Source organism: Rhinolophus ferrumequinum, chromosome 6, assembly GCF_004115265.2.
Source record: "Rhinolophus ferrumequinum isolate MPI-CBG mRhiFer1 chromosome 6, mRhiFer1_v1.p, whole genome shotgun sequence".
Taxonomy (NCBI): Eukaryota; Metazoa; Chordata; class Mammalia; order Chiroptera; family Rhinolophidae; genus Rhinolophus; species Rhinolophus ferrumequinum.
Window position 1 is genome coordinate 21,864,884 of NC_046289.1, and position 22,911 is coordinate 21,887,794.

At 51.1% G+C, this 22,911-nt stretch overlaps 1 protein-coding gene across 8 annotated transcripts in view; it reads right to left on the minus strand.

The window, feature by feature from the left end:
- Positions 1-22,911, minus strand: part of TMEM63C (transmembrane protein 63C) — a 112,230-nt gene that overhangs the window by 2,138 nt on the left and 87,181 nt on the right. For 7 of the 8 annotated variants that reach the window (XM_033107837.1, XM_033107835.1, XM_033107834.1 and 4 more), the window contains 17 exons: positions 21,208-21,350; positions 19,754-19,802; positions 17,868-17,976; positions 16,126-16,199; positions 15,434-15,514; positions 15,185-15,308; positions 14,270-14,403; positions 12,729-12,851; positions 12,114-12,267; positions 10,713-10,819; positions 9,653-9,739; positions 9,033-9,098; positions 7,112-7,274; positions 6,751-6,856; positions 6,161-6,328; positions 4,323-4,432; positions 2,757-2,825 (listed from right to left, as the gene is read on the minus strand). In XM_033107837.1, coding sequence (XP_032963728.1) covers positions 2,757-2,825; positions 4,323-4,432; positions 6,161-6,328; positions 6,751-6,856; positions 7,112-7,274; positions 9,033-9,098; positions 9,653-9,739; positions 10,713-10,819; positions 12,114-12,267; positions 12,729-12,851; positions 14,270-14,403; positions 15,185-15,308; positions 15,434-15,514; positions 16,126-16,199; positions 17,868-17,976; positions 19,754-19,802; positions 21,208-21,350 — 1,867 coding nt within the window. Of the gene's footprint in view, positions 1-2,756; positions 2,826-4,322; positions 4,433-6,160; positions 6,329-6,750; positions 6,857-7,111; positions 7,275-9,032; positions 9,099-9,652; positions 9,740-10,712; positions 10,820-12,113; positions 12,268-12,728; positions 12,852-14,269; positions 14,404-15,184; positions 15,309-15,433; positions 15,515-16,125; positions 16,200-17,867; positions 17,977-19,749; positions 19,803-21,207; positions 21,351-22,911 lie in introns of all 8 variants that reach the window. The other variant, XM_033107838.1, reaches the window with a different exon arrangement.

The window sequence follows — 22,911 nt, forward strand, 5'->3', positions numbered from 1 at the left end:
ATCATTAACGGGACTGAACAGGATATTATGTATCTCCTGATGGGATGCATGGCACAACTGTAATGTGGTCTAGCACCTAGTATTGAACTTGAATCTATCAAGCCTTTGGATCTAACTTCCAATTTTTGTTTTTATTTTATTGGGGAAGGGGAACAGGACTTTATTGGGGAACAGTGGGCACTTCCAGGACTTTTTTCCAAGTCAAGTTGTTGTCCTTTCAATCTTAGTTGTGGAGGGTGCCGTTCAGCTTCAAGTTGTTGTCCTTTCAGTCTTAGTTGTGGAGGGCGCAGCTCAGCTCCAGGTCCAGTTGCCGTTGCTAGTTGCAGGGGGCGCTGCCCACCGTCCCTTGTGGGAATTGAACTGGCAACCTCGTGGTTGAGAGGACGCGCTCCAACCAACTGAGCCATCCGGGAGCTCAGCGGCAGCTCAGCTCAAGGTGCTGTGTTCAATCTTAGTTGCAGGGGGCGCTGCCCACCATCCCCTGTGGGACTCGAGGAACCAAGCCGGCAACCCTGTGGTTGAGAGCCCACTGGCCCACGTGGGAATCGAACTGGCAGCCTTCAGAGTTAGGAGCATGGAGCTCTAACCGCCTGAGCCACCGGGCCGGCCCCTAACTTCCAATTTTTAGGAAACACAGGAAGTAGTGGAATCTGCTAACTCCTGTGTTTGTAAGATGTCACGAAAAAAACAAATACCCAGAAGGTGGGACATTCTGCAGGCCTACTGGCTTGCTCTCTCTAACAAGTCATTAGAAGGAGATGATGCTAGAATTAAAGCGACAGGCACAGGTGCCAGGTTAATGTAGCACAGAGACTGGACTGGATCTTGCTTTGGAGAAGCTATAAAAGATATGTATGCAACACTTAGGACAATTTGAATATGGACTGGGTGTTCGAACAGGTAAAAATGTATATATGTGGAAAGATGAAGATTGTTAACAAAAAATACGGGCTATAAAACTGTATGCAGGATTATTTCATTTTAGCAAAAATTATTTATACAGAGGGTGCCAAAAAAAAGTATACATATTTTAAAAGAGGAAAACTCTAATAAAATTGTAAGACTCAATATATACTGATAACAAAAGATGAATACAAGTCACATTTGACTTCTGCAATTACAAGAGGTGCTCAAAGTGGTTACCATCAGCGTCCAGACACTTCTGATTACGGCGAACTACTGCTTGAGCAACACTGACCAAAGTGTCCACTTATATACATTTTTTTGGCACCCTTGGTATATCTCTGGAAGAATATACACTGAGGTATCAGTGGTCATCTCTGGGTGGTCAGAATATGCAGTTTTTATTTTCTTATTTTTGCTCATCTGTTTTTTCCCCATAATACATATACCATTGCTGTAATAATGAAAGATTAAAAAAACCAATTCCAGCAAACTTGGGTTTTAGAGTCAGACAGACCTGGTTCAAACTTTGTTCTGTCACTTCCCTGCTTAGTAGTACCATTGGGTCTAAATTGACCTTTTTGAGCTTCAGTTTCCCCATCGGTAGAATCAGAATGAAAACACCTAGTATGTGGGCTTATCATAAAGATCAAGAACGAGAATGGCCCAGCGTCAAGTTCCTAAGAAGATTTCAATAACCCATTGCTAACAATATTTGAAAAGGGTCATCTTGGAAGGGCCCCAGGGGAGATGCTAAGTGAAGAGAGACTTTCCTGATTGGAAATCTCTTCCTCTTTCCAGTACTGAAGCTCCTTCTCCCCTGCCACACCCAGAGACAAGTTGTCCACCTATGTAGGTTTGTTGTTTTTTGAGTGTGAGGCAGACCTGTAGCTCTGTGCTCTGGGACTGTGCATTTCCAGCGCTGTTGTGTCTCTGTATTTGAAGCTAACTCTGCCACGACTGAAGAGCCCGCTCTCCCACCGGGCCCTGCCCGCCACTCTGCTTTTCCATCAGGCTGTCTTTGGTTCTGCCAATGCTCCTGATTGTCCTTCTGGGCCTTTGCACAGGCTAATCCTCTCCCTCCAATGCTCTTCCCCCACAGCCTATTCCACTTGGCAACCCCTACTCCCATTCCTGGCGTTGGACTAGATGCTCTCTCCTCTGGGAAGCCTTCTCTGTGTGCCTTCTTCAGTGCTCCTCCAAGGCGCCCGGGCTACGGACATGGGCCGACCAGTACCCAGCTCAGTGAACGCATCAGTGGCCCTATAGCTGTGCTTGTAGCTAGGATGCGAGCCAGTGCTCATTCCCCCACAAGCTGAGCCACAGCGTGGGAGCCAACATCCAGTCTGCTGGGCCCTGCACTCTGCGTCTGGCCTGGTCTCTTCACGTGCCAATGGGCTCACTTCTCTAGTGCCACTCTGGCCTTACCATTCAGTGCAGACCTCCAATAGCTTCCTGCAGCTCTGTCTGTGCCGCGCTGCCTGGCACCTGTGCCCTTGGAGGCAGCCTGTGGTCCTGAGGCCGAGCCCCAGCACGTCCCTGCGTCTATACGACTGAGCTTGCTGTGGCTGGGTTCTCCCTGACCTTTCTCTTCCTCTCTGAGTTCCTTTTATGGAACGTCTTGTAAACCTTGGATCTTCTATCTTTCCGGCTCTTCAGCCAGGGCCACGGCAGCAATTTGACCTGGGCCAAGTCCTGCTGTGTCAGAGGAAGGGAGCCCAAGGGGGCCCCATCTCCTCCCCAGTACCCAGGGTGAGCACTGAATGTTGCTGTCCCCACAATGCCGCTGGAATAGCCCACCCCTGGACACACCCCCCTCCCACCTGTCCCCCAGGGTGAAGGCACTGACTCACAAGGGAGGTGGGCGTGGAGGAGGTGCTGCTTGGCTCCATGTCAAACACGGTTTCCATTGTCTCCTCGTGCTGCAACAGTGGGGAGAAACGTGGAGGGTCTCAGAATGGTGGTATCTGCCCTTTGCCCCCTCCTGCACCACATTCAGAGGAGAGTGGACCCTGCACCTGGGCTTATTAACTCAACCTTAACTCAAATGATCTTCTCGATGTCCAGAACTACAGCCCAGGTGGCAGGGCTAAAGCTCAGGGGGACAGAGAGAGGACTGGGATGCTAGGGGATGCTTCTGGAATGTTCCATTCTCAAGGATCCATAATGGGGGGAATTAAGCAAAGCTGGGATTGGAGTTCCAAGAGGATCTTGCTTTGAGCCTAGGAAACGCCTTGACTTCAACTCACTCTTCTTTCCTCCCAGGATTTCCCCTCGCTATGTAGAATGAGTCCTAAACCACTATGGTCTAGTCCCCTGCCACCGTCCTTCTCCAGAGTGGACACTTGGGCAACCAGATCCCATGGCATCATTGTATTGGGAAGACAGAGCCAGAGGCATCATGCACTCCGCTCCTTCACTAGCATGGCACTTGGGCCAGGGAATGGAGGAGGGGGCTAGGTAGAAAGGGCAGTGGGGGCCTGTACCCACGGTCCCAGATATGATGTGGTCACTAGAAGCGAGAGGAGCCTTTTCCAAGAAGCTCCTCCTCTGACTCAGCTGGATGCTAGTACTTTAAATCAACCAACTTTCTTTTCCTTATATAAATTCATTTAAAAAGGAAACAATTCACTGTTATAAACAGAAAACCGGTGTTGTTGCTATAACAGAAAAATAAATAAATAAGAACTAATAGAAAAATAAATGTATAACCATGGAAAACAGAAGGTAATGTTTTCACCCACTGGGAATCCTTCCCGTCGCCTGTACAGACACCTCCCTTTGGGACATGCTGAGCTAGAGCACACAGCACTGTTGGCAGGGCTGTCCGCAGGCCTGGACAGACTCCCTTCTCTAACGACGAGGCTGGGCCCCACCGGCATGGAGCCGAAGGAGTCACAGAACCCAGAAAGCCAGGCTCCCCCCAGACAGCCTCTAGGTCAATATCCTGGGACTTCTAAAAGTGTCAAGATGACTGTGTCCCTCCCCCAGGTCATCAGCCTTTACCACCGCCACCCCATCCTTCACTCCAGCCTCCCGCTCAGCCCTCCATCCCTTGGAATGGTGCTCATAGCTCAGTGGCTGGACAGGCTCACATAGTAGGAGGGATGGGCCAGCAGGCTGCTGTTCAGAGGAGATGTCAGAGGAGAGAAGAGGAAAGGATAATTTGTTGTCTTCTAAATATCCCCATCCCATGAGGGGGCAGTGCCTGGGCCAAGGCAAGGTGCGCGCGCGCGCGTACACATACACACACACACACACACACACACACAGAGTTTGTACAGCCCGTAATCAGAGAGAAAGTTGAGAACCTTACATCTCTGTGGTGCTGTGGATGCCCAGGTCAGGCGGGTATCCTAGAGCTGTGTCCCCCAGGAGCAGGGGAGAACCAGTGCAGGAAAAGCATGCTGGCAACTCACCTTATAGTCAGGTACCTTCCGAAACTTCCCCAGAAGAGTGCCCAGGAAGGCAATTATCATGGAAATGATAAGAGTGGTAAGGGAAAAGATGGTGAAGCTGTGGAAGGAACCTGCCAACGAGAAGAAAAGGGGCTCAGTGCTTGAGGACCAGAGCTGTGGGCAGGCGTCTGCCAGCTGAGATGCCAGCTGAACTGACAGGTGCCTGGGTTCCACTCAGTGCCTCTGTCGGGGCTTCCAGCCTGCAGCAGAGAGGCTCTTGCCCATTTTCCCTCCTAACAACTGGAGTCAATGAGCCTGACACAACGACATCACGCCTTAGTGCTATTTGGCCATTTAGAACTTGGCATCTTGTGGGTCCCATGAAAAACATTTAATTGGCTTAAGTACCCACTTAAATGCCCATTAAACATGTCCTTCTCCACCCCCCAGTTCCCTCCCACATCACAGTCTCTGGGAAGCAGCTTTGAGTCACTCATTTGTGCCACTGCCCCCACAGACGGTCTCTGACCCACACCTCCCTGGTGAGCGTGCACTTAGCCAGGCTAATGGCACTGAAAAGCCATCCAGAATTTAACGTCACCTGTGTTTTGCTTGGCGATATTTGGTAACTTTTTTAGGATAGTAGTTTCCTAACTACGTAAATATTAAAAATCAGTCCTTATAGTCAGAGGTAACTGCGAAACGAGGCTTATCATCAGGTTTTTATAATAGCAAAAATGGTAAACAACACTGATATCCAGCAATGGAGAAATGACTAAACCTGACAGAGTTCAGTGCAGCCATTGAAAGGCATGTGCTCAAACAGTATTTTAATAACACAGGAGATGGCTCAGAACATAATGGTCAGTGGAGAGACTCAGGATACAGGACCGAATGTTACAAAACAAATATCACCGTTTTGAAAAGTCGTAACAAACCAATAAACTCCCTCCTGCTTTGCCCCCTCCCCAAAATGTGTGCACAGAATGAGGTCTGGGAGCAACCAACATCAGGCTCCAGGTGCGGTTATGGGTCATTCAAATGTTGATCTTTCTATTTTTTCCTAATAAACACGTGTTCCCTTACACTTAGAGAAAAGCATTCCAAAAAGTGAATCTGCTAGGTGGCAGGAAAAGCCTAGGGGGATAAGAAATTCGGGGTCGGGGGGTGACAACAAATAGATAATACACACAAGTGACTGAGAGCTGAGTGTTCACAGATGCCACTGTGACAGAAAGAGTAAAGAAATACAGACTTTCCCTTCCCCATGCCACCGAGAAGTTTAAGGTCAAGTGTCCCTCAAGTCAGGCCAGTGTGGGGAGAGAAAGGAATCAATAAGCTGCGGGCAGGAAGGAGGATGGGAAGGGCAGGGCGAGCTTCTTGCTTCAGAGAGGTTTTCTAGTCTCTGGCTGGAGGGGACAGGGAGAGCAGCTTCTTGCAGCCAAGAAGGAAAAAGCTGGCTGCTGGGGCAGACGCTGACTCCTCCTGAATTCCCAGGTTTCTGGCAACTCATAAGACCGGGATCCCAGCGGGAATGTCAAGAGCATTGAACCTGAGAGCTAACATCTTATTTCCTGCCAGCCTTGAGTTAGAATGAAGGAATATAATGTTTCTTGCCCTCAGGGTTGTAAACCGAAATGCCTCCAATTTGGACGCTGCTGGCCCAAGCCCTTACCTTCAAAGTTCTGTTCTGTCTGGCCTCTGATGTGAACCCCTAAGGCCTAGAGAAGCCACTGGGCTGGGCCACGCTCAACGAGCACCTTGGCCCTGTGGCTCTCCGCTTTCGCAGAGCTGCTGTGGAGGGGTTGATGGAGCAGGGGGGCAGGCAGAGGGGGGGTGGCCGGCAAGCCGGGGCCTACCTAACCGTAGGATGGAGAAGAAGAGCATCCAGAACAGACCCAGCAGCGGCGCGAAGATGGCCTGCTTGACGGCGGCCATGTGGATCTGCCCGTTGAGCTTGGTCGGGGCGTAGGAGTAGTACATGTTATAGCGGTCTGTGATGTGCTTCATGCACAGGTACAGCAGTCCTGGGGGCCCAAAGAGGGAGGCACACTCAGTGGCGACTCCCCAGCTGGGGCTTATGCTGTCCCGAGTCCCCCAAAGGACTGGAAAGCCAGAGTCAGGGCCTGTCAGATTGGAGCAGCCAGGGCCGGGGACAGGCTGCGGGAGCCCTGCGGTGCCGACCTTTGGGACCATCGTTTTCCCTTGAGCCCCCAGAACCTATTCTGTCAGTTTGGTGAAGAGTCATTCGCTCATGCATTCAGTCAACAAACATCCTGTGTCAACAGCCATGCAGCCTCAGCCCCCTGACCTGGCCCCGACACCTCCCGGCCTGCTGACAGGCTACCCCAGCTCTCCTCCTGCTCGAGGAGGTGGTCTGATGTTATGGGGCTCAACTCCTCCCCGTCTGAGGGTGTGACGCCCTGGCTGTGCCTTAGGGATAACTCACCAAAAGGGACAATGACAGGGCAGGTGATACTGTACGCCACCACCACACTGAAGACGTTCAACATCCATGCGTACTCTCGCCCATACTGGAAGTCTATGGCCTGGTCCTGGGGCAGAAGGCAGGAGTCACCCTAAGGTGGCCAGCTCCCCTCGGCTTGGCTACTTCTGTGGCTCCTCATCTGTCCTCTGGGAACTGGTCGGCAGCTCAGGCCTGGTAGCAGCCTATCTTCCCACCCGGAATGTAAGAAGCACCCACCTCACCTCACCATGCCTCCCACACTGGTGCTTCCTGCAGGTCCCCTTGCCTGACACTCTCCCAAGGGAAACTAAGGGCTGTGCTTAGAGAAGGGCCTGGCCCTCACCTTTCTGATGTGGACTCTCTCTGGCTCCGACCTGGAGAAAAAGAGGCGCGTGCTGTACAGGAAAAGGGACCCCAGGCGCAGCAGTTCCATGCCCGTGCCAAGCAACGCTGCTGTGATCACGTAGTTGACGAAGAAGGCGCCATTGTCTGGCAGGAACACACACCTGGGCACGGCGGAGAGTGGAAGACAGCAGCAGAAGCCAAGGAGGAAAGGAAAGGGCAAAGGTGTTGGGAGGAGGGGGGAGAGAGAGTGAGGAAAAGAGCGGAGGGAGTGGGGGTGGGGGTTGGGGTGGAGGGAGAGATGGTGAGAATATGTTTCATAATCTGTGCTCCCAGCTCAATTTAAGTTAACAATCGCCCTTCAGAGCAAGGATGGGGATCATCCCCATACGGTGTGGACATGTTAGGAGGTGCGTGTGCTAGCTTGATCTAAAGCAGGCTGTCTGAGCTGGACCCCCAGACCCTGGAGAGTCCATGAGTAGAATTGGGCTGAGGGGGGGGCGGGGGCGTCTGTGACCTTGAATGGGGAAAAAAATTACATCTTGATTTCCACTACCCTCTATCTGCAATTTAGCATTTCCCTCAATTAAGAATGTGGGCAAAAAACCACCGCAATGTCCGCCATGGTGGTGGGTCTGTCACCCACTGAAATCAGGTATTTTCATTCACATTGCAGTCAGTGCTGACATCTTACGATATCATCTGTGCTCATCACAACTTCAAAATGATGCTAGTTATCAGACATGCTGCTCAGCTACACAGGGTTGAAAATTTCCTCTCTGCAGACGAGTATTAGATGGAGCTGCCCAACTTCAAGGAGGAGTCATTCAGCCGCCTAATGGCCACGCTGCCTGTTCTCACACTGGTGGCTCAGGCATCTACAGCATTCTGTCAACTTCCTTGAAAAGAGTAATCTGAGAGCCCTGGACATAGTTCAGAACTCCTTCAAAAGCTATTCTTTCTTGATGGCATCAGAGTTGAGTCAGGGACTCATAATACTTTTCTTTCTCATCTATAAACTGTATTTAAGATATTGAATAGCCAAAAATGAACTCATTCATTTTCGAAAAAAACAACAACTTATTACAATTATAGTTTGCAGAAACGATAGAAAACTTGGAGAATTCTGGTCCTCACTCCATAGAGCAAGCTATGGAAACTTGTGTGTCATTTGCAATATCAGATCGTTGAAAATGAGTATTTTTAACATTTATAACCCTAAAAAAAAAATGAAATTGGCTGGAGGTCCAATACGACCTACGTGTTGCCTGGTTAAAAGATCTTCCCTAACCCGATATAATATTCTTTTTTCAGCTAAATAACGTCAGCTTTCACATTGATGCCTCTAAAACAATAAAATGTAACTTTAACTTGCCTGTATGTAAAACGCTTTGTCCTGTTATTAAATGTGTTATAAAGATTGTGTTACAAATTCTATTTTTAAAATATTTGATAACTATATTTCAGTATAATTGGTATTCTTTGTAATCCAGGTATTTTGTGCATTTGAAGGCATTAACTCAGAGTATATGTGAAATCTGAATGAAACTGGTGAAATCTGAATACACTCTGTAGATTGTTTCCATGTCAGTTTCCTGGTTATGATATTGTATTGTAGTTCTGCAAGATGTTATCATTGGGGGAAACTGGATGAAGGGTACACAGGACACTGTTGGGAGACAATTTCCTGTAAATCTGTAATTATTTCAAAAACTTCAGGGAAAGGGCCCCTGGGCTTTACCAGATTGTCAAAGGGGTCTCTGCCACAGGAAGGGTTAAGAGGCTGCCTAATGAGAGGGTTTGCATGCATTCATCTCTATTTGTGTGAGCAAGTAAAGGACATATGTATCCACTGGGTGTGAACCCACAGCAGCCCCAGGGCACACTGGGAGTCCACCTGAAACACGCCCTCGAGTACTCACTCAAACTTGATGGATGCCTGCTCCAGATAGTAGATGTCAAAGAGCCAGCGGAAAAAGACATCCAAGCTAGAAGCAAGCACAAGGCCAGCCTTTTCGTTAATCAATCTATGAGCTAGGCCTGGTTCAATTCTTCTTGGACTGCCCCCACTCCTTCCATCCACCCTTGCCCAAGCCCCAAAGACTCTTGCATCCTAATATGGCCAGTCCACCCACACTGCCTCTCTTCCTTCTTAATGCTGGGACACCCCTGCCCCTAGCCCTTTGGCTTTTCAGCTCAAGGCCACTTCCTTTAGCAAAGTTTCGCCAAGCCATTTCTCCCACAATGTGCTTCCCCTCGTCTGAGTTTCTACTGCACTTTGGCTGCGTTTTCCCCAACTTGGGCTGCCAGTGAGCTGGCAGGGATGGCTTGTCTCCCAGTTCAGTGACAAGCTCTTTGAGGGCAGAGGTCATGGCTGACACCTGAGAGTTCACATGATACCCAGGACATGTTAGGCTCAGGACAGGCGCTGGATTGTCATTTAAGGAATGGATTTGCAGCAATCACAGGTCAGCCTACAGAGGAGGTTCCACCTCTAGGGTGAGCCTGGCTGAGAGAGGAGGGATAATTAGAGGGGAGGTACCTGGTCAGTCCCATAGAGGGCAGAATGACCACCATGAACACCAGAAAGATGTAGCACTTGTACACTATGATAAGATTCTGGCTTGATCTAAAAGGAAACACACAGAGCGATTTATTCAGTGAGCGAGACGTGATATGAACCAAAGGTCTAACTCCAGAATGAAGAGAAGGAGAGAGACAGCTCCCTGGCCTAGAACATTGGTTTAAGAATGCATCCCAACGCCATCCCCGTGGAGCCCTATGAGGCAGGCCGTGACTAGAGGCAGCAGGAAAGAGGAGCACGATTAACTAGTGATGTCTGCCCTGGGCACAGGAAAGGGAGGGACAGGTACCATACACTCGGTATCTGCTGAAAGGACATTACCAGTGATACTCAGAATCCCTTTGGAGTTCAATAATCAACATAAGTCCTGCTTTGGCCAGAGGAAAGACCAGTAAGGATTTGTTAGGACAAACCTCTTGGTTTACTGCTTGGTAGGATGGTAGGAACTTTTGGTGCAGGAAACAACTTTTGAGACCCACAAAGTCTTCAGGCCAAAGCAGGTCCATCTGCTTTGAAAGTATAATAAATACTTTCTATCCAATTAGCCCCCATACAATTATTAGGGCTAACAAATCGGAAATAGCTCCTGATTATTTAAAATGTGGGCATTGTGTGAGTTCCATGGGTCTACAGTCAGGCTGAGTTCATGGGCTCCTCGCTACAGCCATAGCAGCCTTCCCCACAACCTCCACGTAAGCCCTGCTTTCTCCCTCTCGTCCTGTGCCCTCTGTCTGCATCTCTGCCTGCAGTTCCATCCGCTCAGTGCATAACTGGCTGATGAGTGAGCAGCCCAAAGAGGCCTGCTTTGGGCCCCGTATCCCTTATATGGTGGCCCTGTCTCAGCATCCCTGAAGCCAGAGGCCCAGAGACAACCCGGTCCCCTCTTTTGGGATGGTTTTTGGTATTAATTTCCATTCCCTAGGCCAGATGGGAGGATCTGAGCAGCAGGCTGGTGGAGGCGGCAGGCAGGGAAGAGCTGGGGAGAAGAGCTGGCCTAGGAAAGGAGGCCTTGGCTCACCTGGTCCAGTGGGCTTCGAGGAAGGCAGACAGGTAGACAATGAGAGGCAGTGACACCGTAAAGGCCCAGAGCATCAGGGAGGGGAAGAACTGGGTCACTATCGGGCTCTGTAGGGGCGGAGCAGAGGAGGGCAGAGAATCAATGCGGTAAGGCCCCTTCCCCTTCGAGGCCACCCCTGCCTTCTCCCACACACCTGGCCTCTTCTCCTCCAGCTCAGTCCCAGAGCAGGCCTGGTTTCCCCGAGTCTGCACAGGAGGCCTGCTCTTTCTTACCCGCCTTCCTGACCAGGGGTCTGCCTGGCTGGGCACAGGCAGAAGCTGGCAGCCCCAGGGTCAAGTGGCATCCTCAACAGGCTTAGATCTTCTATGCTGAGGTCATGGAGGGGGGAGCCTTGGGCTACCCCTAGTGACTTCACCCTAAGGCCAGAGCCAGCTGCGGGCATTCATGTCTCATACCTCCGGGAGATGATACTACCTTTAATGTGATGTTTTGTGAGAAGCGGTAAAAAGGGGGAAGGATAGGAGAAAAGAATCCCCAGGGATTGCTATGGCGCTCCTACCTGGAGCTTATTGGGAAGATGACAAAGGAGAACAAAAGTAAGCAGCAGGTGTATGTATGTGTGCGTGTGTGTGCGCGCCTGCTGTGTGCATGTGTGCGTGCGTGCGTGTGTATGTAGAAGCATGTGTACACGTGCATGCTGATAGAAGAGAGAGAGGGATAATATAGAAAGAGGCCCTCTAGGCCCAGGTAATAGCCTGAGGCCATAGAACTTGGACCGGGCCAGTTCAGTTCCTCTGAAACCTCCTGTCAGTTCGAAGCATGCTCTGACTCAGGAATGGCTCCTGCGTGGTCCCGCGCTCCCACTGCGGAGTGCGTGTGTCTGGAAGTGAGGGATGTGGAGACAAATCTGGGGTCCTACCGCTCTCAGAAGGCTGTGTTGGAACTTACCTCACTCTTCCCCACCCTCAACCCTATACCCTGAAACCAAGAACCCCAGCTCCAGAGAACATGGGGAGGACAGAGCTGTCACACTTGCCACACGCTCTGCTGTACCTTTTGTACCACCACTAGAGGGTCTGGGGGGGTCTGATTTAAAGAATCCGTCTGAACCCACATTTGATTGGACCACCCAAGCCCCAAAACTCACCCCAGAACCTGCCTGCAGCTGCCCCACTCTCCCTCTGCTCTCCAGTCCCAGTCCCTAAGATGGGCAGAGACCTGCATTCATCCCTTTTAAAACAAAGGAAACTCCACCCCACCATTTACACTGCTGCCATCTCCACCATGTTGGCGGTGCACGGGCTCTGGAGTTGTGTCCCCACGGGCCCCTCATGCCATCCTCGTCTGAGTGCTTCCTTCCCCTCCCTGGGGCCCCACGCCTGGCCTGAGCAGAGGCAGCACCTGCAGCTTCTCGAGGGGGCGGGTGACGTTGTACATGTCGATGGTGTTGATGATGATGGCAGGTGTGGTGAGGAAGAAGAACAGGAAGAAGAGGAAGGTGTTGATTGCGATAAAGCGGGCCCACCAATGGAAGCGGCGGACGGACAGGTGCTTCCTGGGGAGGGATGGAGGAAGGAGACGCACTTAGGACCCCGGGTGGGTCCTTAGACAGAGCCCACGTGCTGATTCCTGCATGCCAGCTGTGGACTCGGGCTGCCCTGGTCTAATGCAGCCCCATGGGCCCAGACCTGCATGCAGCTGGCCCTGGACCTTGCCCTCAATCACACCATGTGTAAATGCTCTGAATGTATCCCATGGGTGAGCCAAAAACTAGATCTGAGTTCTTTCTGCAGGAGAAACGTTTTCCCCAAGGGTTGGTGCCTTCCATACTTGTGGTGGGGTGGGCTGGGGAGTACGCAGAGGCTGTGGTGCTCAGAAGAGGACATGGCCCAGCGCCGTGGGGACTGTAAGTGGGCAACAAAGTGGGAGAAGAGGCCTTGATTCCTTTCCACATCCTGTTGCCTTCTTCAGTCTCAGAGGAGCTCAAAGGAGAGGGGATGCACAGAGGGGGCTTACCAAATAATGTCTTTGGGGTGTGGGGCAAAGGCGACCCTCCAGCGGTAGGATTTGACAACTGTGGTCACTGAGGACTGTTGGGGGGACACACCACAGTGGATGTACTTGTAATCGTCCATGATGCTGCGGAGATGGGGGAAGGAGACAGAAGTCTGGGGTGAGGCTGACGGGTTTGCAGGGATCTCATGCCAGGGTCCCACAGGTAAGCGCTCATCACTTCCTGGGGATCCTTGAAGCCTCAGATAGGTCTCCCAGGACCTTAGAGGTGGCAGCTCCTAAGGCTTAGTTGCTGGAGGAAAGCGGCACTAGAAGGAGGGACTGTCCAGGAAGGGAGGGGACCACACGGGTCTCAGTTAATATCTGGGCCTCTTAACAGCAGTGACAGTACAAAAACGTGCTCTTTCTCTGAGGTTGACGGGGAGGTACTAATTTCAGCCTCATCTTAATATCAGTACCAAATACTAAGTTCTTTCCGGGTACCCGACACTGTGCTAGTTGGCAGTTAATACACTCCCAGTTGCACAGATTACTAAATTGAGGTGCCTGCAGACAGAAGCAAAGAGGGGCAGGTGCTGGTTTTGGAGCTCCGTCTTTCACACTTCTGCTGTAATTAAACCCCAGCTCCTCTCTACTGAGTGACAGTATCTCAGAAAATAAACAGGATTGCCTTATGCAGCTGTATTGTCTTCCATAGCACACACACCAAACAGAACATATATCTTTCTTAACCCTCTGGGAGGTGGACAGGGAAGATACATGTAACCAAATTTGAAAAATATGAAATTTGAGAGGGTAAGTGACTTACAAAATTGCACACAATTATTTGTGACTAAATTCTAGGCTGTCCCACTGCTCCTTTGCAGGGTGGCAATGGACAAGCACGAAGTGTCGTGCATGATCAGGCTTCCCCAGGGAGAGGTGGGCCCCCACAATCATCAAGAGACTCATTCTGGGGCTCTCATCTACTTGACCCAGTGCTAAGGACCTAAGGATACTTCTAGAAGATTCCAGAGTGGATCTGATCCACAGTGGGGCTGCCAGAGGCTGGGGCAGAGGACAGAGGAGGCTGTAAGACTATGAAAAAGGGGAGGCCTACGGCACAAGAGGAGAAACAGCACGCTGAGCTTCTCTATTCTGACTCTGTCACTGGTGAGCAGAGCGGTGATGTGCAACGAGGGAGAAAATGGATATCATTCTTGTCTCAGAAGAGGAACCAAGAGTTCAAAGGTTATCCTGACCACTTCTGTGCTGAAGCAAGGACATATGGGAATGAGGAGCCCAGGGCCTGGGCGTCTCTGGAGACAAGCCGAGCCTGGCAGCTGGGGGAAAATGGATGTGGCCATGCTCTGGAAAGCAAGACGGCAGCTGCCTGTGAGGAGCATGGAGGGGGTTGAGGGGAGGTCAGGATATAGCAAACTGGAGGGAGGTGCTCTCCTCCTTCCCTTGGCTGAAATGAGGGTACAGGAGGATGGTTTCAGAGAAGCAGAGGCCTAATCTTGAGGCTGGGCTCGGCACAGCAAGCTGCTAGCCCTGACACTCACCGCTTCGTCATCCTGGCATCCTGGAAGGTGACAAAGATCAGGTCCAGACGTTTCAGCTGAACACGGTTGAACTCGGCATTGAACTCATCAGTCAGCTGCTCCTCCAGCTCACTATAATATTGCTCTGCATCCACCTGGGGTGAGATATGGCCCTCAGAGCTGGAGAGGCCAGAGCTCCAGGAAACGCTTGCCTGTCCATGAGCCCTCTCTCCGCTCAGTAGCCCAGGCGGTGGTGGGCCTGAGGCCTCATTTCCATCCCCAGCTCCCTTTGAAGCTTGGCAAAGAGCTTCAGGATCCCAACTCTAGAAGAGGAAGAGGCTAAGACTCTGAAGTTAGCTCCCTGCTCTTAGATCTGCGGAAAGTGAGGCATAGCTGGGGGTAAGGGGATGCTTTAGGACTTAGAGTAGACTCCAGAAGAGCAGGAAAATGGGTTTGCAGCATTTTCAGGAATGGGGGATGATTCTTTTTCTGGACTGGCTAGAATTTGGGGCTGCCTTGAGGCAGGTATTTGAGTCTTGAGGCTGCCTTCTAGCCACAGTGGGTAGGTGACAAGATGGAGCCCACTGCCTTCACATGTTCCTGTCCTATCTCTGTGAAAGCCTGAGCCCTGGCAGGCTGTAGCAACCTACTATATTCTCTCGGATCCTCCCATCCAAGAGCAGAGGTGGGCCAGAGAAAGCCTCCCTGGATCACTCTGGAGGTGGCCCAGAAAGGCTTCAGCTCCTCTACATTCTCAACAAGGAGGCAGGATGGGCGGGAAGGAAGGAAAGAAGGCGCTAAGCATTGGAGCAGGCTGAATGGGTCCTGGGGCCTAAGGGTGCGGGGGAGGGACACTGCCCGAGCCCTGGACAGAGCCTGGAGACCCAGTGCCCCAGCTCCTCCTCTGCTGTGTCCCAGGATGCCTTTGCCACTTACCTCTTTGAAGCAGGTCCAGCACTTGCAGAAGCACAGGCGGGAACAGGGGTGGGTTTTGATCATCACCTTTCCGTACTTCTTAGCCTTGGCTGTGTAGTAGAGCCGGCCCCGCATGGCATGGCGCCTGTCCGCAAGGGAGTAACGGGGGAGGGGCGGGGAGGGATCTCGTAGTGGGGGGGGGGCCAGCAGGGCCACATCCTCCCCTCCTACCCCCACCCTAGACCCAGAAAGGCCCTGCTGCAGCCTCACCTCTGATCGTCCAAATCAATCAGGTTCCTGACGTCATAGCAGAAGTGGACTCTGGTCACTGCACACCCTGGATAGGCCTCACTGCAGCCACAAACATGGATGCTGAACCAGCTGTGCGGTTGGGAATGTGCCACCCTACCCCGTGCCCAGAGCCTCAGCCCACAGGGCTGGGTGGCTTAGCCGCCTGTGGGTCCTGGTTCTTGGGTAGAGAACCCAGCTCTTGCTCCTAAAGCCAAACTTCAGGGTTGATCCCTGGTCATCTGAGATTGGCCACACCCTTCCCAGATGACCCAGCACAGGGCCCAGGGGCAGAGCTGGAAACTGTTCCTCTAGAGAGATAATGAGCTGCTGGGGCTGGAAACTTGGGTCACAAAAGACATCTCAAGATGACCTGCTTTAGATGACTGTGGTCCAGGACCTCCTGGGCTTGTAGTTGGAGCAACGGGGAAAGGAAAATTAGCTCTCCCACCCCCAACGGCCACACCATGCACGGAATCCCTGACTTCAGAAGGTCTGCTCTGGCCCCAGGGCTCCCTCACTCTGAAAGGCTCACCCTCAGCGCAGTCCAGGGTGAGCCACCCCCTGGGGTATCTCTCACCCCAGCCTCCTGAGCCGACTCACCACCCACGTGAGCACCCAGGCAGGGTTAGCAGGAGGACGCAGTGCACGCTCAGCCCACCCAGCCCACTTACTGAAAATGCTTAATGATGACTTCTGGGTCTTGGATGTCTGTGGGGACGTAGGTAATCATCAGTGTCCTTGTGACCTGGGGGGAGGGCGAATGGAGAAGGAAGACTGTGGTCACACAAACTCCTGGATGGCGGGGTCTTTGGGTGGCTCGGAAGCTTCCGGAGCAGGACTTCTACTTGCCACGCCCAACGGGCTGAAGCATTCAGGGGAAGCTTTCAGGGGTGTGTGGATTTGGGTTCTGGGGTAGGGTAAAGTCAATCACTCATTTGGAGGGATGGCCTCAAAGGAGCTATCTCATTCCACTGAGCCTGTGAAAGGCTGAGGACAGGACCCAGGGCTGTTCCTCTTCACTGTTTCCCTTCCCCACCAGAGCTGGACAGCTCGCAGGCTTCTTTCCTTGTGATGCCTGCCCACGCCCCCGGGCTGCTGTCTCCACACCCAAAGGCACCTGTGTGCTTCAAACCCCGGGGCGCTGCCTGAGCCGCTTTCCTGGCCTGGGGAGCATGTCCAGCCCACGTGCAGAGCAAGGAGTGGAGAAGAGTTAAAGCCCCCTACTGCATCTCTCAGAGTGATGGGCAGTGAGGTGATGGGAAAATGCCCCCCGGCTCCCCATTAGGCTGGGGAACTCTACCGCAATGCTCAAAGCTTCCCGTGGGATTAAGCACCGGCTTCCGCAGGGGCGAGCTGCCCTTCCGCTGTCTTTTAGCACAGGCTGCTCTTCCAGTTCCACTGTACCACCCCCACCAGCGGTCCTTCCTGGGATCACCTCCCAAATAAACAAATGCTACTCAAACCCTTGTCTCAGGGTCTGCTTGGGAGATGGGGTGGGGGTAATCCAAACCTAGATAGTGGGGAGACGTGGGGGCAGGACCTGGGGTCTCTGACCTAAGAAAGATTCTAAAAGGTCAAGGAGCTTGGGTATAGCTAGAATGAGCAAGTGTGGAGACAGAGTCCCAGAGAGCAGTTTCCAGGCTCTTGGCCTCACGTGGAAAGGTGCTGGCGTGGGTAGTAGATGGCCATCAGCTGTGACGAGTTGGCCGTCAGCTGTAACCAGTTAGCCACTGGCCACTAATATAACTGCCGTGGCTGAGCTAGCAAGCATGGATTGCAGTTAGTAAGTGGGGTTGGGTTGGTTGGCAGAGAAGTGGACGGCGGATTGTGGATCGTGTGGCGCCTGCTTCCTATATTTCCAACCCAGCCGCCAGCGAGAATATAGTGGCGTAACTCCCCTATCTATGGCTCCGTTGTTGTTCCGTTTTGGCCTCACCATGTCCTGCGTTCTTGTGCAGGGAGCGGGAGCTGAGTCCCTGCATGACATCAAGCAAGGCGATGAAAATGTTTACCCAGTGGTTCGGCGGAGGACACTGACCACTTAGGATGTGGGACCCTGCTGGTCCAGAGGTTTCTTAACCCTTGAGTTTTCAGATGGTGGGGAGGTCCAAGGGTCCTTGGAGAGGGGACAGGGCAGCAGGAGTGCAGGGGTAGGAGGCACCTGGGAGCAGCTGTTTACCAACCAGTTTGGAAGTGACTCCGTAGTCTGACACCCGGGATGGCTGTGCAGGGGTGCCAGGTGATGAACCACAGGGCTATGGGGAGGGAGCTTCTCTGCTCAGGGGAGACTGGTCCCCACAGGTGTGCAGAATGTGCTCAGCGGGAAGCCTCTGAGGCTGCCAGTGGGAGGCTTAGTGGGGGTGGGGCTCTAGCTGGGAGGGAGCCGCTCTGGTAGCTCTTTTCACTTACTCACCTTGGAGCTCTTCTTGGGCACAAATGCTAAGTACTGATGAGTCATGAAGATGAGGTTGGTGATGAAGTAGAGGAAGGAGAAGAAGCCATACAGCCACAGGACCTTACTCCTATTAGGAGCAAGACACGGGAGGGTGAGACCCCCTCTCCCACCCCCATAGTCTCCCCCGGGACCCCCTCTCCCTCAGACCACCCTCTAGTGCGTGCTTCCAGACTCTTGGAAGGGACGGCAGTGGTGAGACGGGGGTGTCCCGCTAATTAAGGCTAACATTTACTGCGTGCCACTCTATGCCAGACCCAGGGTGGGACTAGCTACTTAACATACATTTTCTCACTAGACGCTCACTAGATAGGTACTATCTTCCATTTATCCCTAAGGAAATGAGGCGATCTGCTAGAGGTCACTCCTAGCAGTGGCAGCGCTGGGGGGTGAGCCCAGAGACTCCCCACTGCTGTGTTGTACTGTCAGTGGCTGCAGTTCAGACCCCCACAGCTGCCCAGTGGGCCAAGTGGAAGGGCTGCCCGACCTCTGTGATGAGGGACTCTGGGGTCCTACACGAGTGGGAGGAAGGGTTTGGAGGAAGGTGGACCCAGTGGATTCGCTACACCTCCCCTGGGGTAAAACACATGGTGGCACTAGGGCTTTGGCTTCATGTGATACTGTCCCAAGGCACCTGGGCCAGGATGGCTGTTCAGAAATAGGGCCTACCTTATTTGGTGTGGTCTGAGGACAGAAAGGCTGCCTTGCTTCAAAATATCTCCTCACCACTTGTGCCGGTGCCTGACATTTCACCTAACAGTCCCCATCTAGCAGGACGCCTCGATCTTCAGTTCCTCAGAGGCGGCAAGGTTATGTGGTCTCTAAGGAACATTCCAGTATGGTGCCAGTATGGATTTATGAATCTTGATGGCTCTTTGCTGCCTTGTTAAAATTCACTTCTTGTTGGGAAGGTGTAGGCACCTTACACCAGTGGAGGCCTGGGAGAAACTGCTAACTCTGTTCTGGTATTTGCAGCACCCTGGGAGGAGCTGGCTGACATGGGAGGTGAGAGGAGGCTGCAGCCCCATTCTGCTGATTTGGGGGTTTGATGGATTGCAGGGTGCAGGGACAGAGTGGGGTGGGGCATGTGTGTGTGAACCCCCACTCACACCTGTGGGAACTGCTGCTTCTGCTTTGTCAGGAAGTTGGTCAAGCCTGGCCAAGGCACCTAGTGGGTCTGTTTTCTCAACATGACCAGCAAGGCTTCATCTAGCTCAGTACAAATTGATTTGACCACCTGTTGGGTTGGCTGATGGTAAAATCCATGGTTCCTGGACCATGAGGGCTGGAGGGGGCTTAGAGATCATGTCCAACAGCCCTTCCCCCCCACCGCAGACTAGGAGTGAAGCTCAGGGATGGATGCACTGTCCTAGACTCAGGGCCTACTAATGGCAGAGGTGGGGTCATGTGGCCCCTCCATCCCTCCACTGAGGGAATCAGGTTTATGCTTCCCTCAATTATATGAGGGTTGGCCGGACCCATATTGTGGGCAGGAAGCAATACCCTAAACCTCTACTTGCTATAAGGTCTTTGCCTGTTAGAAACTGGACATACTGAGCAAATAGGACCATCTTCCCAAATCTTCAGGAGTGTGTGGTTTGGGTAGTTCCATCCATTATAGAGACACTGCACCAAGACACCCATTTCAGGACACTCTGAGGCACCGAGTCCTGGCCCACCAAGAGAATACGACTTCTGGCGTCCCACTTAGCACACGGGTTCCCAAGGAAACCAGGCCTTTTTTAACAGCAAAGCGGTGCCCACAGTACAGCCCCACACGCTGGACTTTCTCTGCCCCCCAACACCCTCAGCCAGTAGAAGGGGAGGTAAGAGGATCAGGTACCTACTCTGTGGAGACATTGACAATGGTGGTTCGACCAAAGTGACTGCTCCGGTCTGAAAGAGAAGAAAGCCGCTCACTGCAAGCCTGGTTCCTTGACTGCTGTGGGGGGCCAGCATTCAAGGTTCTCGAACGGGAGCCTGGGGTCTGGCGATGCTTGCCTGTGACCTGCTCTTCCTTCTACTTCCCCAGAGCTTGTCCCCAGCTTCCAACAAAAATAGCAGAAGCCTCTTCTTCTCCCCGGGTCTGCTGACTGGGGCTCCTCAGCCGTGAAGCAAGACCGAGTCTTGGTCAGTGCTTGCTAAAGGAACCCTCCGCCCCCGTCATGAGGGGAACGATGAAATTAGCAATGCTATTACCACTGACAACAATCACAAAACCCTGAAACTCCAGAAAATGTGACGTTTCCTTCCTCAGAATAAATCCTTCTGGCCAAGTGTATTAGTTGGTCAGTTTAGACATCTCCAGGTGTTGGGAAACGTGTCTAGAAATCCTGCATTCTGTTGTCATTGCCAGCTCACTAGCTTGGGATGAGGGTCTGGAAAGACAGGGTCAGAAGTTGGTTGTGCTCTGGTGGTGGCATTTGGTGGCACGAATACTGTGTGCTACATTGAGTTAACTGAGGTCTGCCTCTGGCAGAGACGAAACAAGTAGAAACCTGAGCAATCAGGGTAAAGCTGGCTGCCACCTGGGCGTTTCAGGTGCTGTTGCCCACCACGTAGCTGTACAGCCTTCATACAGCTCTAGCCATTTTCCTATTTTTTTAGTGAAATACCGGCTCTTATTAACTGAGTACCTATTACATCAGGCACTGTGCCAGCATGCATTATCTCTCAATCCCCGTGACAATCGGGAAAACTGAGGCGTGCGGGAATTGATTGACCGAATATAAGATTAAATAACTTGCTATATTGGGCAAAGGCATTTTCTGAGAAGTAGATGTGGGTAAAAGTTGGGAACCAAGATTTTTCTGTCTTTGGAGCCCAAGCCCTCACCCATGATGTTATTTTGTCAAAGGGACTTACCCTGTTATAACAAGTGTGGGTAGCTAGCTGTCTTACAAGACAAATGTTGCCCTAGGGTCTGTGTCCATCAGAGTGGGTACAGGGAGAAATCAGCTTCAGAAATCTTTGCAGTGGGTCACATGTCATAAAAGGGCCTCCAGAAACACCAGGCCAAGTGTGGTGTGGAGTCATGGATAAATACACAGTTCCACACTGAATCCCTACTCCCTATCTGCTAGGTGCCAGGCTCGGGGCCAAACTGGTGATGAAGGAGGTATCATCTCCAGTCTCCAGAGAGAGACCTAAAGCACGGGTTGCCTGAGGTCACGTAACTAATTTTGGGAAGCAGAATTAAAATGTAGATTTCTAGACATCCAAGACCCAAGCTGTGTCCTGTCTACCAGCCTGCCTATCAGGTCTCGTGGCCCAGGTCCAGGGCCCGCTAAGCTCTGCCTACCCAGCACGGTCCCAGTGTAGTTGATGGGCAGAATGATGCCCAAGGAGGGAATGCAGAGAATGAGCACGAAGACAATGAGATGATACTGGAACGTGATATAGACGCGGGCATCGTTGCCACACTTGCTGATCAGATCCTCGTTCCTAGAAGAGACACACAGACAAGGACAGGCCTCAGGAGCCAGCGTGGTCACAGCTTAAGTCTGGAGGGGGTGTAGGTAGAAGAAGGGGAGACAACATTACCATCCTAACCCCAAGGTTTTTTTTGTTGGTTGGTTTTTGTTTTGTTGTTTTTTGTTTTTTTGTTTGTTTGTTTGTTTTTAGATACAGCATCCTTTCTCTCCAAGCCTCTATTATGCCTGAAATGTATTTTGCTGAATTTCCTGGGCCTATCAAAGATAGAAGCTATGTTATAGATACACACTTAGGAATCCAGAAGCACTTCTAGAAATCAAACATTCATTTGGTCTTTTCCTGCTTCTTCAAACATTTTCAGTGCTTGCTATGGTGCAGAAAACGGAAGAACCGCTAAGTGATAGCAAGGTGCATCCTACTGTTAAAAAGTTATTTCTTTTAATTATTTAAATTAAAAAGTAATACTTAACACCATAGTGAAATATCACCTTACACTGCCCGATTGGCCAAAGTTGGAAAGTCGGACAATACCAAGTGTTGGCAAGGGAATGCGGTGCTGGGAACTCTCCCACGTCAACGGGTACATTCTTTGGCACAGCCACTTTGAATAACAGTTGTTATCATCTATGGAAATCGAATAGAAGCCCACCCTCTGACCTAGCAATTCCACTCCTAGGTTTACATCTAACAGAAATGCATGGATATATGCATCAAGAGACATGCATAAGAATCTCACAGGTACATTATTTGTACTGGTCCCAAACTGAAAACAACTTAATGTCATCAAAGGTGGAATGGACATAAGAATTGTGAGCTATACAGAGGGTGCCAAAAAAATGTGTACACATTGTAAGAAAGGAAAACTGTATTAAAGTTGTAATACTCGATATGTACCGATAACAAAAGACGAATGCAAGTCACGTCTGACTTCTGCAATGACAAGAGGTGCTCAGAGTGGTGACCATCAGCGTCCAGACACTTCTGATTACGGTGAACTACTACTTGAGCAACATTGACCAAAGTGTCCACTTGTATACATTTTTTTGGCATCCCTGGTGTATGTATGTATGTGTATATATATATATATATATATGTATATATATATATGATATATACGTAGTGATCTATCTGTCATAAATAGATAACAATTATGTAGATATAAAATGAAATACTACACAGAGATAAAAATAAATGACTATAGCTGAACTTCACAAATACACGGTTGAGTGAAAGACGCCAGGAACAAACAATACGTGCCATATGATTTCATGTACAAAGTTCTAAAATGGGCAATATTGAACTCCAGAGTTAGAAGTCAGGCTACTGGTTGCCTCTGGAGAAGGGGAGGTAGTAGGGGATTGGAAGGCGCAGGAGGGGCTTCTGGAACGTTACGTCCTAATTCTTGCGCAGGACGGCGGTTGACTTTGCTCTGTGACAACTGAGCTGGACATTTATTTTTTGTGCACTTTTCTGGGTGTGTTATACTTCAATAAAAAATTTAAAAGTAACACATGCTTATTATAAAAACTTTGGAAAATACGAAAAAGAAGAAAATCATGCACCTACAATC